The 13,579-nt window shown below is 39.0% G+C and overlaps 1 protein-coding gene across 1 annotated transcript in view; it reads right to left on the reverse strand.

Annotated features, from left to right (window-relative positions):
* The window catches only part of LOC111221168 (protein crumbs homolog 2-like), a 28,615-nt gene extending 17,329 nt beyond the window's left edge, over positions 1-11,286 (reverse strand). Inside the window, exon 1 of the mRNA XM_022744521.1 lies at positions 11,186-11,286. Coding sequence (XP_022600242.1) covers positions 11,186-11,252 — 67 coding nt within the window. The 5' untranslated portion in view covers positions 11,253-11,286. The remainder of the gene's footprint in view (positions 1-11,185) is intronic.
* Positions 11,287-13,579: the final 2,293 nt, after the last annotated feature.

Consider the following 13,579-nt stretch of genomic DNA (forward strand, 5'->3'; position numbering starts at 1 on the left):
ACTGTTCCTTCCTGACTTACAACCTTTTCTTAGAGCAGACACTGCAGACATAATGAGATTGTGGTTAACGGCAGGTCAGACCCATCACTAACAGTGTTGCTGCTGATGGGACACTGCGAGGGCGCGGACCAGCTCGCTCATTAAATATATTTAAATGACAAAATCTGTCTGCATTTAGCAGCAACAAAACAAGTCGATGAACCAAGTGTGACTAAAATGGGTCACCTCCTTTTAGAAGTACACGTTACACTTATTCCTCCTGACATTTCCTCTAATCCGCCCTCACTTCATTGGAAAAGACACATTGTGTGTGTGGGAGAGACCTGGCAGAAGTGTAAGATTAGATGAACTGCTAAACCCTCCCACACGCGTCAGGGTTCATTTTGTTTTAGGTAAAAATTCTTGCCATTCCAGCCTTTTCCTGCAAATGATGATTTGAACAAAACTTTCTATCAGTCACAACATTCTCTGAACCATAACACTGCACCAGCATGTCTTTGCTTTAGATGGAGGCTTCATATGGATCTGCTTCTTCATATGCTTCAGGATATAGAACTGCATCAAAATACCCACATACACTAAAATGAGATCCAATATGTAAAAAAAAAACAGTTGCATAACTTAAGTGCGCATGGTAAAATGGCTCAGTAGATCATCGGCTCCCTACTTCCAAACCCCAATAACATAAAGATGATGAAGTATGTTAACTGAAATAAATAAATAAATGTTTATTTGAAAACTCCATTCCAACTCTATTTTTTATGCTTTAAGACCTCTTGTTTATTTCAGGATGGCACTCGCCTGTCAATCAACCTCGAGGGGCTGGATCAACATTTAATTCTGATTGATATTCAGTGAAAAGCTATTGTAGAGTATATATAAAGTCTCCCTTCGAGATATTTGTTTAAAGTTCCATATTTTCCTCTTCTCTGTGTTTTATTTGAAGTGTTGATCCATCAGAAGATATATTTGTGGTTTTAAGAACCAAAAACCATCTCAATGAGAGTTTTACATCTTGTCTCTCAGGCTTCTCTCTGGAGCTCTAGTAACAACAGGTTGGTGAGCCAATCAGAAGAGAGGAGGCTCTGAGCCTCTCTTCTGATTGGCTGACTGTTTTCTGAGTGATCCAATAAAAATATAGCAGATCTCAGGTAAACACCCAGAGAAAACAAATCCTGCAAGGTTGAATGGGGGTCCCACTGGGTGGGGCTGAGGGCGGTGACTGCTTTGTTGTGACATCACAAAGTCCTGACGGCTGGTTTTAAGGCTCAGTTTCTGAATACAGGCTATTTGCATTTCTCTGTGGACTGAGGCTTTGATACTTTCACAGTATTAATATAGAACCTCGCCCTGCTTTATCATCAAACAACACATGGACATTTACCTTTAGACTATATGGACCTTTAATTTCTGTTTCATCGCTTATTTATTTCATTGTCATTATAACCCATCTTGTGTTTGATAGCAGTAAGCCTATGTAGATATATAAGTTCAGTTGTAGTTCAGTTATAGTTTTCACCCAACAACAAAATTTTGAAGGTTAACCTGTGACATATTGTGGAAAACGATGTAAAACAACAGCAGATGACTCAGGGGGAAGCTGGTAGTGGGGACCAGGGGCCTTTTGTGTTTCTGTGCCCAGGGGCCCATTGTCTCATAATCTGTCCAGGGCCTGTAGTGGGATTTCTGACCCTGTTTCACAAAGAGGGAGGTACGAGATTCACTGTTAATGAACACTGGGCCAGCCCATCAAGCTGTTCCACTAATTAGCTCTGACTGTTTTTGTCACTATCAGCTTGTAGCCAGTGCAAATAATGGCTATACTGTGCATTTCCCTCCATGAATAGCCATTCTCTTTGCCTGTGGGGCGTTCTGTACGTCGGTTCACAAAGTGCATGTGAACACTTTAAGGGGGGGGGTTAGTGAATATTCACAATACACTGTCTCCCCTCACCAGCCAATACCAAGAGGTCTCTGTGGAATCAGTCTGCATTCCTTTTATTAGGCCAATCTCAGCTCCCTGTGCAAAATACTCCCAGCCTCCCCTCCCCCAACACTTTGATCAGTGTCCTGTTTCCAAATTCTCACTGAAGGGGAAGATATTAACAGTGAAGGGAGTTGGGGGGGGTATTTAATGAGGTGAGTAGTAAGAAAGATGGTCACTCTCATTTGTTGCAAATGCAGGTCATCTCTGGGCTTTTTCCAGGAGCAAGAGACGGTCAGAGGCCAGAAAGCTGTGGATGCACAACTTCCTGTCAAAGTTACAAAAGTTTTGGTCACAGACTTTTTTTTTCCTTTTTTTTCCTCTGTGCTCTTCTAAGTGGTCTGAAGTAGGCGGGGCTCTGTTTAAGAAGATGTGACATATTTCTGTGCACCAATAACAACTTTTTAAATCAGAATCTGGAAACAGTTGTGGGATCATTTGCTCATGTTGCAAGGGCTTAAATGACAAACACTGAATGTCTCCTACCAACAAGTATTTTGTGTGCGTGCGTGTATAAAGCCTGATATACAGTATCTTATCCCTCTGAGCCATTGAGCTCCATTGTTGTCCACAAACTATTAAAAACACACCAGTGACTCTCACTGTTACACTGGGTGACATGTTTCTTCATCACCATGAACACAATGTTGTTTATTTTGACTCAGTCCCACACACACCGTCCTGCTGCCCCAAATACTCACTACAGCAACAAATGTGGACTAATCCACCACTGAAAACAGTCCCCAGCAAATGCACTATTTCCTCCTGTTTCAGCAACAATAAAAACTAAAGTGAGCAGCTGCTTTTTTTAAACTATTACTACTCTTTTTTTCTTTTTTTTTTTTTTTAAATTTACATTTTCATGAGCAAAAGGTCTTCAAGCTGAGAGCCACAGACAGAGGAGGGAAGTCAGTAGACACATTACTGGGATTTGTTGACAGTAAAATATAGAATAAGACCAGCCTAATAATGGGGCAATGTAAAACAAAAATGTACAGGACTATTTACTGCACTGTGAAGGACAATTATCAAAGATTATGACCTGTCTGAGAAAAACTGGAGACCAAGAACAGACTCAAATACTGACGTATACTAAGTACTGTATGTAAACAAAGTGTGTGTAGAGTTGTTCTTGCTTAGATCAAATTCACTTTCACCTCAGTAATTCTTTTTCGGACCCAGAGCTGCTGACAGTAATATAAGGACAACATGAAGTTATTTTATTTTAAAAACAAATTTAAAATTTACAGGCTTCCTACAACCTCTGCCTTTATTAAAGAATTATTTTCCTGTTTGTTGGTGAATTTAATATCTGTGTTTTTTTTGCCCCTCTTCCCTTTTACTTCTGATTTTACCCTATTTTTAGACTCTTTCAATCTAACTCAACATGTCAAGCATCCCAGCCATTACAAAGGGCATTCACTCGACCTTGTGCTCTGCATGGTGTCTGTGTGGAACATGTGAATTTGGTTGATTTTGCCATCTCTGATCACAAAGCAGTACTCCTCTGGGTACCGTTCATCTCTCCTGACTCCTGACCACTCTGCTGTTTTGTGGAGGTCCTCAGGGCTCTCATCTTGGTCCACTTTTATTTACTATTTACATGCTCCCCCTAGGACAAATCATGTGTAGACACTATTATTTTTACTCTTATATGGATGATACACAACAATTTGTCCTGATAAATCCTGGTAACACCATTGGTACCACCCTGCCTTGATGATATTAAGTTGTGGATGTCCAAGAATTTTCTGCTCTTGAATGACTCCAAATCAGAAGCAATCAAAACTGCACCACCTGGTCCCACAGCTGTCAGTATTTAAACCTGCCATTACAAACCAGTTGCTCGAAGGATCATCTGCTTGTGTTCCTGTTCATGTTCCAGAACACTGTCTCCTGCATATGTTACCTGTTGCCTGCTTGTGAACCCATCTGCCTGTTTGTTCATTTGTTTGCCAGTAAGCCTGTCTCTATTAAAGTGTCTCCACTGACTCTGTCTGCCTTTGAGTCTGGATTTAAAGTCCTTCCTGTCTGTGCCGATGTCAGCAAACCTTGAATTCAGTCACTGACTGGATCATTTTGTCTTCGTAACATTATAAGAAAAGTTTGTTATATTTAACAGAATGCATTTCTTATAGTAATAACAAAATTTTGATAAATTGTGATGTTCTTACTACTAGGGCTGAGTATTGTTCAAAAATGTTCAATATCAGTACTGAGACTTATACCTTGACTTTGATACTGATTCTTAATGACACATTTGTCTATACCAATTTTAACAAAAACAAAATTACAACATACGTTACAGTATAAATTTTAGTTTTACTTTAGTTCTATTGTTAAGTTTGGTCTCTTTACTCACTCAATCATTTTCATCCAATCACCACCATTATTATTATATTGGTCCAAGCATGCTGCATGCTGATTGGCTCACTGACACTGATGAGATTTACTCATTTCCTCCTTATGATCAAATGACAAGACATTTTTCCATTCTTGATTGCATCAAACCAATTCGGTCGGTCCATAAACATTTTGAGGTTCAATACCTAGCCCATGTTATAACGAATGTTATATTTGATTCATTCATGGAGTAATAACAGGAAAAATATGTTACTATAACATGAAAAAATGTTTGATGTTTTGTCTAAAATTTTGTCTTAATTGAGGAACTGCTGTCTATTTTATTTTCACTATATTGGAGTAAGAAGCTTTTATAACATGAACTTAGTAAAATTTCATATTTACATAGTGCTTTATATCTACAACATAATGCAAACAAGTGTATTATTTGTGTAGTATTTTAAAGCTTTATTAAAGCTCAGCTACAAATAACCTTTTGTGATAAAACTGGGGTCACTCATAATTATGACTGGAGTTTAAAATATTAAGTCAATCTGTAATTAAATCACATTATTAATTTGTGAGTCAGAAAAGATTTGCTGCAACCTGAGATGACCCCTGATGACCCCTGTTGGTCAAAGGACAAAATATGAGAAATAATGTCAGTATAATGAGAAAACACCTTTAACACCATTATAACCATTATATTGCAGGAATGGATGAGCATGCAACCATCAAAGTAGTTTCATTTGTCCTGTACTATAACCTATAACCCCCAGCGTCCACCCTCTGAAGCAGAAGGTTGTTGTCATTTCCAATTGTGGCTGAGGTGCTGATGTGCACCCTCCCCTCAGCCTGAACCGTGGGCACTAACTGTGTTTGAGCTCCACAGATTATAGTGGGCTGCAGGAGAGTGTTAGCCACCTGTAGACCAGAAGAGTCCCAGGTGGCTGTCGAGGGTTTCAAGATTAGGTTCAAGTCGTCTTGATGTGAGAGGCAAACCAGGATCAGCATGTTAACTGAGGGAGGAGATGATCCTTTGCTTGCTTGATAAGAAACTTAAGAGCTGTTGAGTCAAACATGGGGGGAGAAAAAACACTGTTCAGTCAGGTGACACAGAGAGAGTGTTCAGGTGTATTCAGATACTTAATCTGACCATATACTATTTCCTTCAATTGATAACAATTGGTTTATCCCTGCCTTTATTTATTCATATATAAAGACTGACTGATGCATTTGTTAGGGCCCTGCTTCAGAATGAGTGTGAATACTGGAGGTTCATTCTCTTCTCTTCTAACAAGCTTGTTTGTTACTGTTTTGTTTTAATAATTGTTCTCATTCTGACCCTACTGTCAGACACAAATGTTGATGCCAGATATTTCTTACGTGTAATACAAAACAAGAGTTTCTCACTTGAAAGACTTTGGTTATAGTAAATAAACTGATCAGAGTAGGGTCGTCCAACTGTAAGTTTGCCAACAAAAATATGGTTAGGCATCTATAAGGTAGAGTATGGTCAGGGTAAGGCAACAAAAACACAACTGGTTAAAGTTGGAGAAAGTTAGTGGATGTTGGTGCTGGATGTAAAGTGTGAGGTGATGACTCATCCAAAGAATACTGAGCTGCTCAGTCAGTCCTAACCACTAGATCACATTTTCAAAAGGAGAATAAAACCTCTGCAAATAAAACAACAGCTGAGGATAAATAGGAAAATCTCCGTAGACCGGACTGCCTTCATTGTCTATGCGGTCTTTGGAAGCCACACCTTCACATACCCCGTCCTCCAAAAATTGAGACAGAAGCTACTACGTCACTAAGCTTTCAGAACCATCTGCTTTTGGACCAGGTGCAAATTATTTTCTGGTGAGACTGTGCAACTGAACGTGATAAAAGACAGAACATTTCAGAATGTTAACAACTTAATTAAGTGAGCAGAGATTGGCCTGGATACTGATGTTAAATCTCCTGCAGAAACTTTCAGCATCATGTTTGAGCCGGAATCTCGAAAACAAGATTCTGTTTTCCATATGAAAACAAATAAAAATAAACTATTAAAAATCCAGTGTTTTCATTGACATTTCTGAAATAATAATTTTTTGTAGCCTAAAAATCGAATCATTTCTGTATCTGGTTTTGTATGTATTTAGATGAGTTATTATAGTTGTTTTCCCTCCTTGTCTTCACCACCTTCTCCTTATCCCCCCTCCACTTCTACTCTTCATCCTATACTTTCCCTCCCCCTCTCTGAACAGAGCAGGTTTGATGGCCTCCCTGACCTCCAGAGCCTTTCCATGTTGTAATCCCTCTGGCCTCTTTGGGCCAATCCCCTTGCTCCTCTAATCTCCTGGTGCCGGGATACCTGCACAGATTACAGCTCCAGCATGCGTCCCCTCTGTCACCTACTCTGTCACCGTGTTCTCTGTCCCATGTCCCTCCTCTGTCCCTTTGACCTCACGTCTCACCGGCTTCCCACCCTCATGAGACATGGCACTCTTGTTCCCAGGACGTACAAACAGTGGGATAACATTCTAGGTGGTGCTACAGTAGGTGGCTGCAGCAAATAAATGACTGTATTCTCTTATTCTATCTCTCCTAACCTGCTGTGGTTATCAGATATGGTATTTAGAACAAAGATCGTATAAAGTAGGGGAGACTGGTGATGGTTGTAACATGTGCCAGTTGTTACACTTCCAGTTTCTCCAATCAGGAAGTTATAAATCACCTGATTCACTCTGTACCTGCTCAGTTTAGTCTTTATTCCACATGTGAGGAAGTAGCTCCCTGTGGCACAGACTTTTTTTTACATTCATTTTTGTGACAGCTGTAGTTTTTGTGACTCTGTAGTTCAACTCTTTAGACTTCAATCACGTTTATTGTGAAGTGTAACAGAAATGTAACATGACATATATGTCCCTATATCAGGAGTGATGTTGCCATATATTCACCTATAAGAGGAAATATAAGTATCATATACATACATCATGATGTTACAACTAAATAATTCTGTTTGTGTTGCAGAGATAACACCTACACCATTTAATAACAGACACATAGAACTAGTTTGTGTTACATTTTGAATGCACTGGATTAAAAGATACAGACAGAAATGTCACTGTTACAACCATCCCTGGTCTCCCCTATAGAAGTTCTTCTGCAGATGTCGTCACCGTTTCTACCTGTGTGCTCGGCTTTGTTAATTTGCTGCTTTTTTCCTTGAATTTTTATTTCTCTTAATTCCAGATTTAAACTGGAGCACAAACCCATAAACACACACTGCAGACAGTCCTCATTACCCGTCCACCGTTCATTATAATCCACAGAAGACACACAAGGTTGACCCTGACTGTTCAGACACCTGCAGCGATCAGACAGAGGAGGCAGATCAGACAGTGACAGCCAGGAGGACATGTCTCATTCACCTGACGCAGCTCCAATTAATACAGTCACACTCATCACGTCCTGGGAGCCGAGCTTTTAAGACACGCAAACACACACACACACACACACACACACACACACATACACACACACACACACACACACACACACACACATACACACACACACACACACACACACACACACACATACACACACACACACACACACACACACACACACACCCCTGTCCTCATGTTTCCTGTCTGCATATCAACTGTACAACAAAGGCAACTAAGCCCCACAACAAGTTTTACAAAACATCTTTAATGTGACACACACACACACACCTTTCTCTTCATTATGTCTGACACACACAGTCCCACTCTCAGTGCTATCATCCTTTAATCTATAATAATCTGACTGTCTTTTGTCCTCCCTCTGACACGGATTAGCAGCTAATCTATTTTTAATTTTCTGAAAATGAAATGAAGTGTCTCTGAACAGAACCTCCCCCTGTCCCTGTCCCTGTACCTGTACCTGTTTTAAGATCAGGTACATCAGCTGGCCCGTCTGCAGCCTCAGTCACACTGACCTGATAACCTCACAGACTTGGTAGTAACACAGAACTCTGCTGTTGGTTCATTGTTTCATTAAACTTAAACTTACATTCAACTCCACATTTTTCTACCAACCCAAACAACTTGAACCACTCATGTACAGAACAGGTTTTACTCTTTACTTACTACATACATTTATTTAAACATTATTCCATTAAAGTTTTGAATATGGGTTTTATGTTCTTTTATGTCTTTTCATGCGATGCACTTGGTGCATGTCATTTCTTTGTTGGAAATCACTTTGTGCTGTATTTCTTGTATGAAAAGTTTTATACAAATTAAGTTTTATTATTATTATTATTGTTATTGTTATTGTTATTGTTATTATTATTATTATTATTATTATATGATCATTATCATAATTATTATTGTTATTATTATTATTATTATTATTATTATTATTATTATTAATGCGAGGTGGCATGGAGTCGATCAGTCTGTGGCACTGCTCAGGTGTTATGAGAGCCCAGGTTGCTCTGATAGTGGCCTTCAGCTCTTCTGCATTGTTGGGTCTGGCGTATCGCATCTTCCTCTTCACAATACCTCATAGATTTTCTATGGAGTTAAGGTCAGGCGAGTTTGCTGGCCAATTAAGAACAGGGATACCATGGTCCTTAAACCAGGTACTGGTAGCTTTGGCACTGTGTGCAGGTGCCAAGTCCTGTTGGAAAATGAAATCTGCATCTCCATAAAGTTGGTCAGCAGCAGGAAGCATGAAGTGCTCTAAAACTTCCTGGTAGACGGCTGCGTTAACCTTGGACCTCAGAAAACACAGTGGACCAACACCAGCAGATGACACGGCTCCCCAACCCATCACTGACTGTGGAAACTTTACACTGGACCTCAAGCAACGTGGATTCTGTGCCTCTCCTCTCTTCCTCCAGACTCTGGGACCTTGATTTCCAAAGGAAATGCAAAATTTACTTTCATCAGAGAAGATAACTTTGGACCACTCAGCAGCAGTCCAGTCCTTTTTGTCTTTAGCCCAGACGAGACGCTTCTGACGCTGTCTCTTGTTCAAGAGTGGCTTGACACAAGGTACGCCACAGCTGAAACCCATGTCTTGCATACGTCTGTGCGTGGTGGTTCTTGAAGCACTGACTCCAGCTGCAGTCCACTCTTTGTGAATCTCCCCCACATTTTTGAATGGGTTTTGTTTCACAATCCTCTCCAGGGTGCGGTTATCCCTATTGCTTGTACACTTCTTTCTACCACATCTTTTCCTTCCCTTCGCCTCTCTATTAATGTGCTTGGACACAGAGCTCTGTGCACAGCCAGCCTCTTTGGCAATGACCTTTTGTGTCTTGCCCTCCTTGTGCAAGGTGTCAATGGTCGTCTTTTGGACAACTGTCAAGTCAGCAGTCTTCCCCATGATTGTGTAGCCTACAGAACTAGACTGAGACCATTTAAAGGCCTTTGCAGGTGTTTTGAGTTAATTAGCTGATTAGAGTGTGGCACCAGGTGTCTTCAATATTGAACCTTTTCACAATATTCTAATTTTCTGAGATACTGAATTTGGGGTTTTCATTAGTTGTCAGTTATAATCATCAAAATTAAAAGAAATAAACACTTGAAATATATCAGTCTGTGTGGAATGAATGTATACAGTATACAAGTTTCACTTTTTGAATGGAATTACTGAAATAAATCAACTTTTTGATGATATTCTAATTTATTGACCAGCACCTGTACTGTATATTAATGTAATTTTTTCTGAAACAGTTCTGTTTGTTTTCCAGTTGGATTTTATAGGTATATATAAACACTTAAATGTCCCTTTAGCTGGACTGTATGTGTCAAATTATTATTAACATAATAAATAGATAAATATTTAAATATATCTATTTATGGATACATTTCCTGTGAGATCAGTCTGAGTGATAAACTACTCACACTTACTGAACATGTCGTATATTTAATAAAAGCAGCGTGTTATTAAGTGACTTTTTTTCTGCCTACAAAAAGATGTTTGATTGAAAGAAAAAAAGAGAAAATGATAAGAATTGAGCACTTTTAATAAAGTTTCTATTTTCGAACAATCGGGCCCAGAGTGACATCAGATGTTTCTTTGGTGTTCATGAATCGAACTTGGTGAAGAACAGGATGTTAAGTCTGGATGTTCTGTGACCTGTGTTCACTCTCAGGCTGATATGAATGAGCTGCTCTCAGCTCTGTTTGCTCTGTTTGAGTATGCATGACTGGGGAGCACTGCTTCTGATTCTGAACCAGTCATGTGTCAAATCTGATGGATAGACAGAGCTTCTAAAAACGACACCACAAATACACGGTTTGTGTCTCTGAAGCCACGCCTTCCGCGATAAATCATACAATCATACATCCGATTCTCATGTAGGTTCAAAGTCCAACAGCATCAATTGTTAAAATAACTGCTGGTGAAACACACTGGAAACTAACCTGTCCCCTCATCACCCACAACTTGGCTCAGTCTGTTTGAGTCTCTTAATATAGTGGGAGCACAAAGCGACCCAACAAGCACCACCCAGAAACCACTTGTTCATGGAGCAGCATCTCTGAGAGCTCTGGTCACATTCCTGAGACCTGCTCAGTTCACTGTTCACAAGAGTCAAGCTCCAATAAATGATGAAATGTTAACACTACTGTGTGTTTTGTTAGTCAATAAGCAAACAGTAAGGATGTGTAAGGTACAATACTTTTTGAGTACATCATTCTAATAACTCTTCCCCTTTAACACATTACTAAAGCAGCAGGTTACATGACAAAGGATTAAACAAGAACTTCAAACAACAAGCAAACGACCACACACAGGAATCACAGGCTCAGTTCTACTTACACTAACTGTCCTAAAACACTGATAAAAAATACTGCTATTTCTACTCACCCCATTTGAACATCATCACAGTCAGCAGCAAGGTCTTCAGATTCAGATGAACTCTTCCTAGCTCCATGGTAAAACTCGATCTGTATCAGACTAGAAAAGAAGTGAAGAAGAAGTCCTAAAGCTCTGACATGCTGCTGTGTGATGCTCTTCACTGCGTTGCTGTTGCCCTGAGTTTAGAGGCTGGCATGCTACACACTGACACTGCCCATGCTTGGTTAGTAATGAGTGCAACACCGGACACTAACTGCTCCGGACTCACAGAGTGTAATCAGCCATGAGAGCAGAGAGACAACAGCAAAACATGAGCTGGATTAACACCTGCTGACACTGATACTCACTCTCCTGCTCCCACTGAAGAGGGAAACTGAACATGACAGAGAAAAAGAAAACATAATGAAAAGAAAGAATATGAAAAGAAAAACATGCACATTGTTGGACTGTTGAAAAGATTAAGAATAATCTCAAAGCTTCCCTGTTTTATCCCATCCAAGTTTTCAATTCTTAGACTGAGACTGGATTGTAAGTTGATTTGCATTTCTTCTCTTTCTCTTTCTTTTTTGCATTTCTTCTCTTTCTCTTTCTTTTTTGCATTTCTTCATTCCTTTTGGCACAAACAATAAAAATCAATTATTATTTTTCAACTGCCTTCACAGTATCTGAGCCTAAATCAAACAACACACATTTCCATTTACAGTAGACGTACACTTTTAAGACGTGTCTCCATTAAAGTGAAATAAAAGATGTTTTTTAAATTACACATCTGTTGTTGTGGATATGAGCAACATGTAAAATGAAACAATAAAAAACTTTACAACACAAAAAAGTAAGTTAGGGTCAAATAGAGATAATGAAAACTCAGTTAATATGATATATTATCGTAAAATATATTATCATATCGTATTGTAACATATTGTCTGGTAACATATTGTATCGTTACATCATATTATAACATCATATCGTAATGTATTGTATTGCATCATTATAATTACATACAATATAATGTATTGTAATGTAACGTATCGTAACGTATGATAACATATCGTAACGTAACGTAACGTATCTTGACATATCGTTTCTTAACATAATGTATCGTAATGTAACATATCATATCATAAGGGTAACGTGTTGTAATGTATTGTAGTGTATCGTATCTTATCATAATATAACGTATCATAACATATCTTGACATATAGTATCGTAACATAACATATCACATTGTGACATATTGTATCGTATCGTAATGTAACATAACGTATCCTAACATAATGTATCATATTAAAATGTATCGTAACATAACATATCAGACCTGCTCAGCTTTGGGCAGAAATTGATCAATGATCAGTATGAAGAAGTTAATATCCACAACAGATATATTCATATGTATATGAACTCGCCTTGAGGCTCCAGTCTGATGTGTGCAGTTAGACCTGCTCCAAACTGCAGTCAGACCAAGAAAACAACAGGAGCTGAAGGGATTTATAGGACAAAATGGAAAACCTTTCAAACAATTTAAAACAACAATATCTGCCTTTCTCATGTTCAGGACAATTTGTTCTTGTTTATTGATCGCTTTGTCTGGATTGACGTACATTTAGATGATGTACACAATATTCAGTTTTCAGCTGAAACCTGTCAGCATGTTGTATGTTTTATCATCATAGCGAACATTATTACAACATGTGATTCAGAATAAAATGAGTGCTGTATGATATTTATGCATGTAACCACAGCACACCTGGTTCAGTTGCAGGTGGGGACCTTTTTGCACATCGCACCTTCGCTCTCTGATCTCATCTGTTTGTCACTTAACTCTCAAATAGAAGCAAAAATGCATCTTAAAAAACCAATATCCTGGTTTTACAGTGACAATGTTTCAGTTCAGTTATGCAGTGAATCTAATTCAAGTATCAAGTCTCTGTAGGTTACTTTACTATACAGAAATAAATAGAAACCAATGACTGATCCACAGGTAGAAAATTAAAATCAGTCACATCTGATGTGAGTGGAGTGTGTGTGTAAACATTGGTGTGGTCCTTTAAAGCACATCTAACTTATTAAAGCCCATTTTCCCTGTGAACCCTCAGGATTTCATACAGTTTAAACAGTGAATAGTTCCTGTCCGTGTGTGTTAAGGTGGTTCAGGTGTAACACACTTCCTGCCCACAGTGACCTCATGACCCTTATCAGAACACAGGAGTCCTTACATGTCCAGAAACATGCAAGATTTGATGAATAAATTGCCTTTATATTCACATCTACTCATTTAACTGAGGGCGTATTGGATTAGGAAACCTAAATCCACTAGACGTCCTTGTGTGACCCAGTCAGCCGGTGTCAGTGTGTCGTCTCCACCGTGCTCAGTCCAGTGAATCCAGGCCAGGTTTTAGTCACTGG

Source organism: Seriola dumerili, unplaced genomic scaffold (genome assembly GCF_002260705.1).
Source record: "Seriola dumerili isolate Sdu_G_001 unplaced genomic scaffold, Sdu_1.0 BDQW01000081.1, whole genome shotgun sequence".
Lineage (NCBI taxonomy): Eukaryota > Metazoa > Chordata > Actinopteri > Carangiformes > Carangidae > Seriola > Seriola dumerili.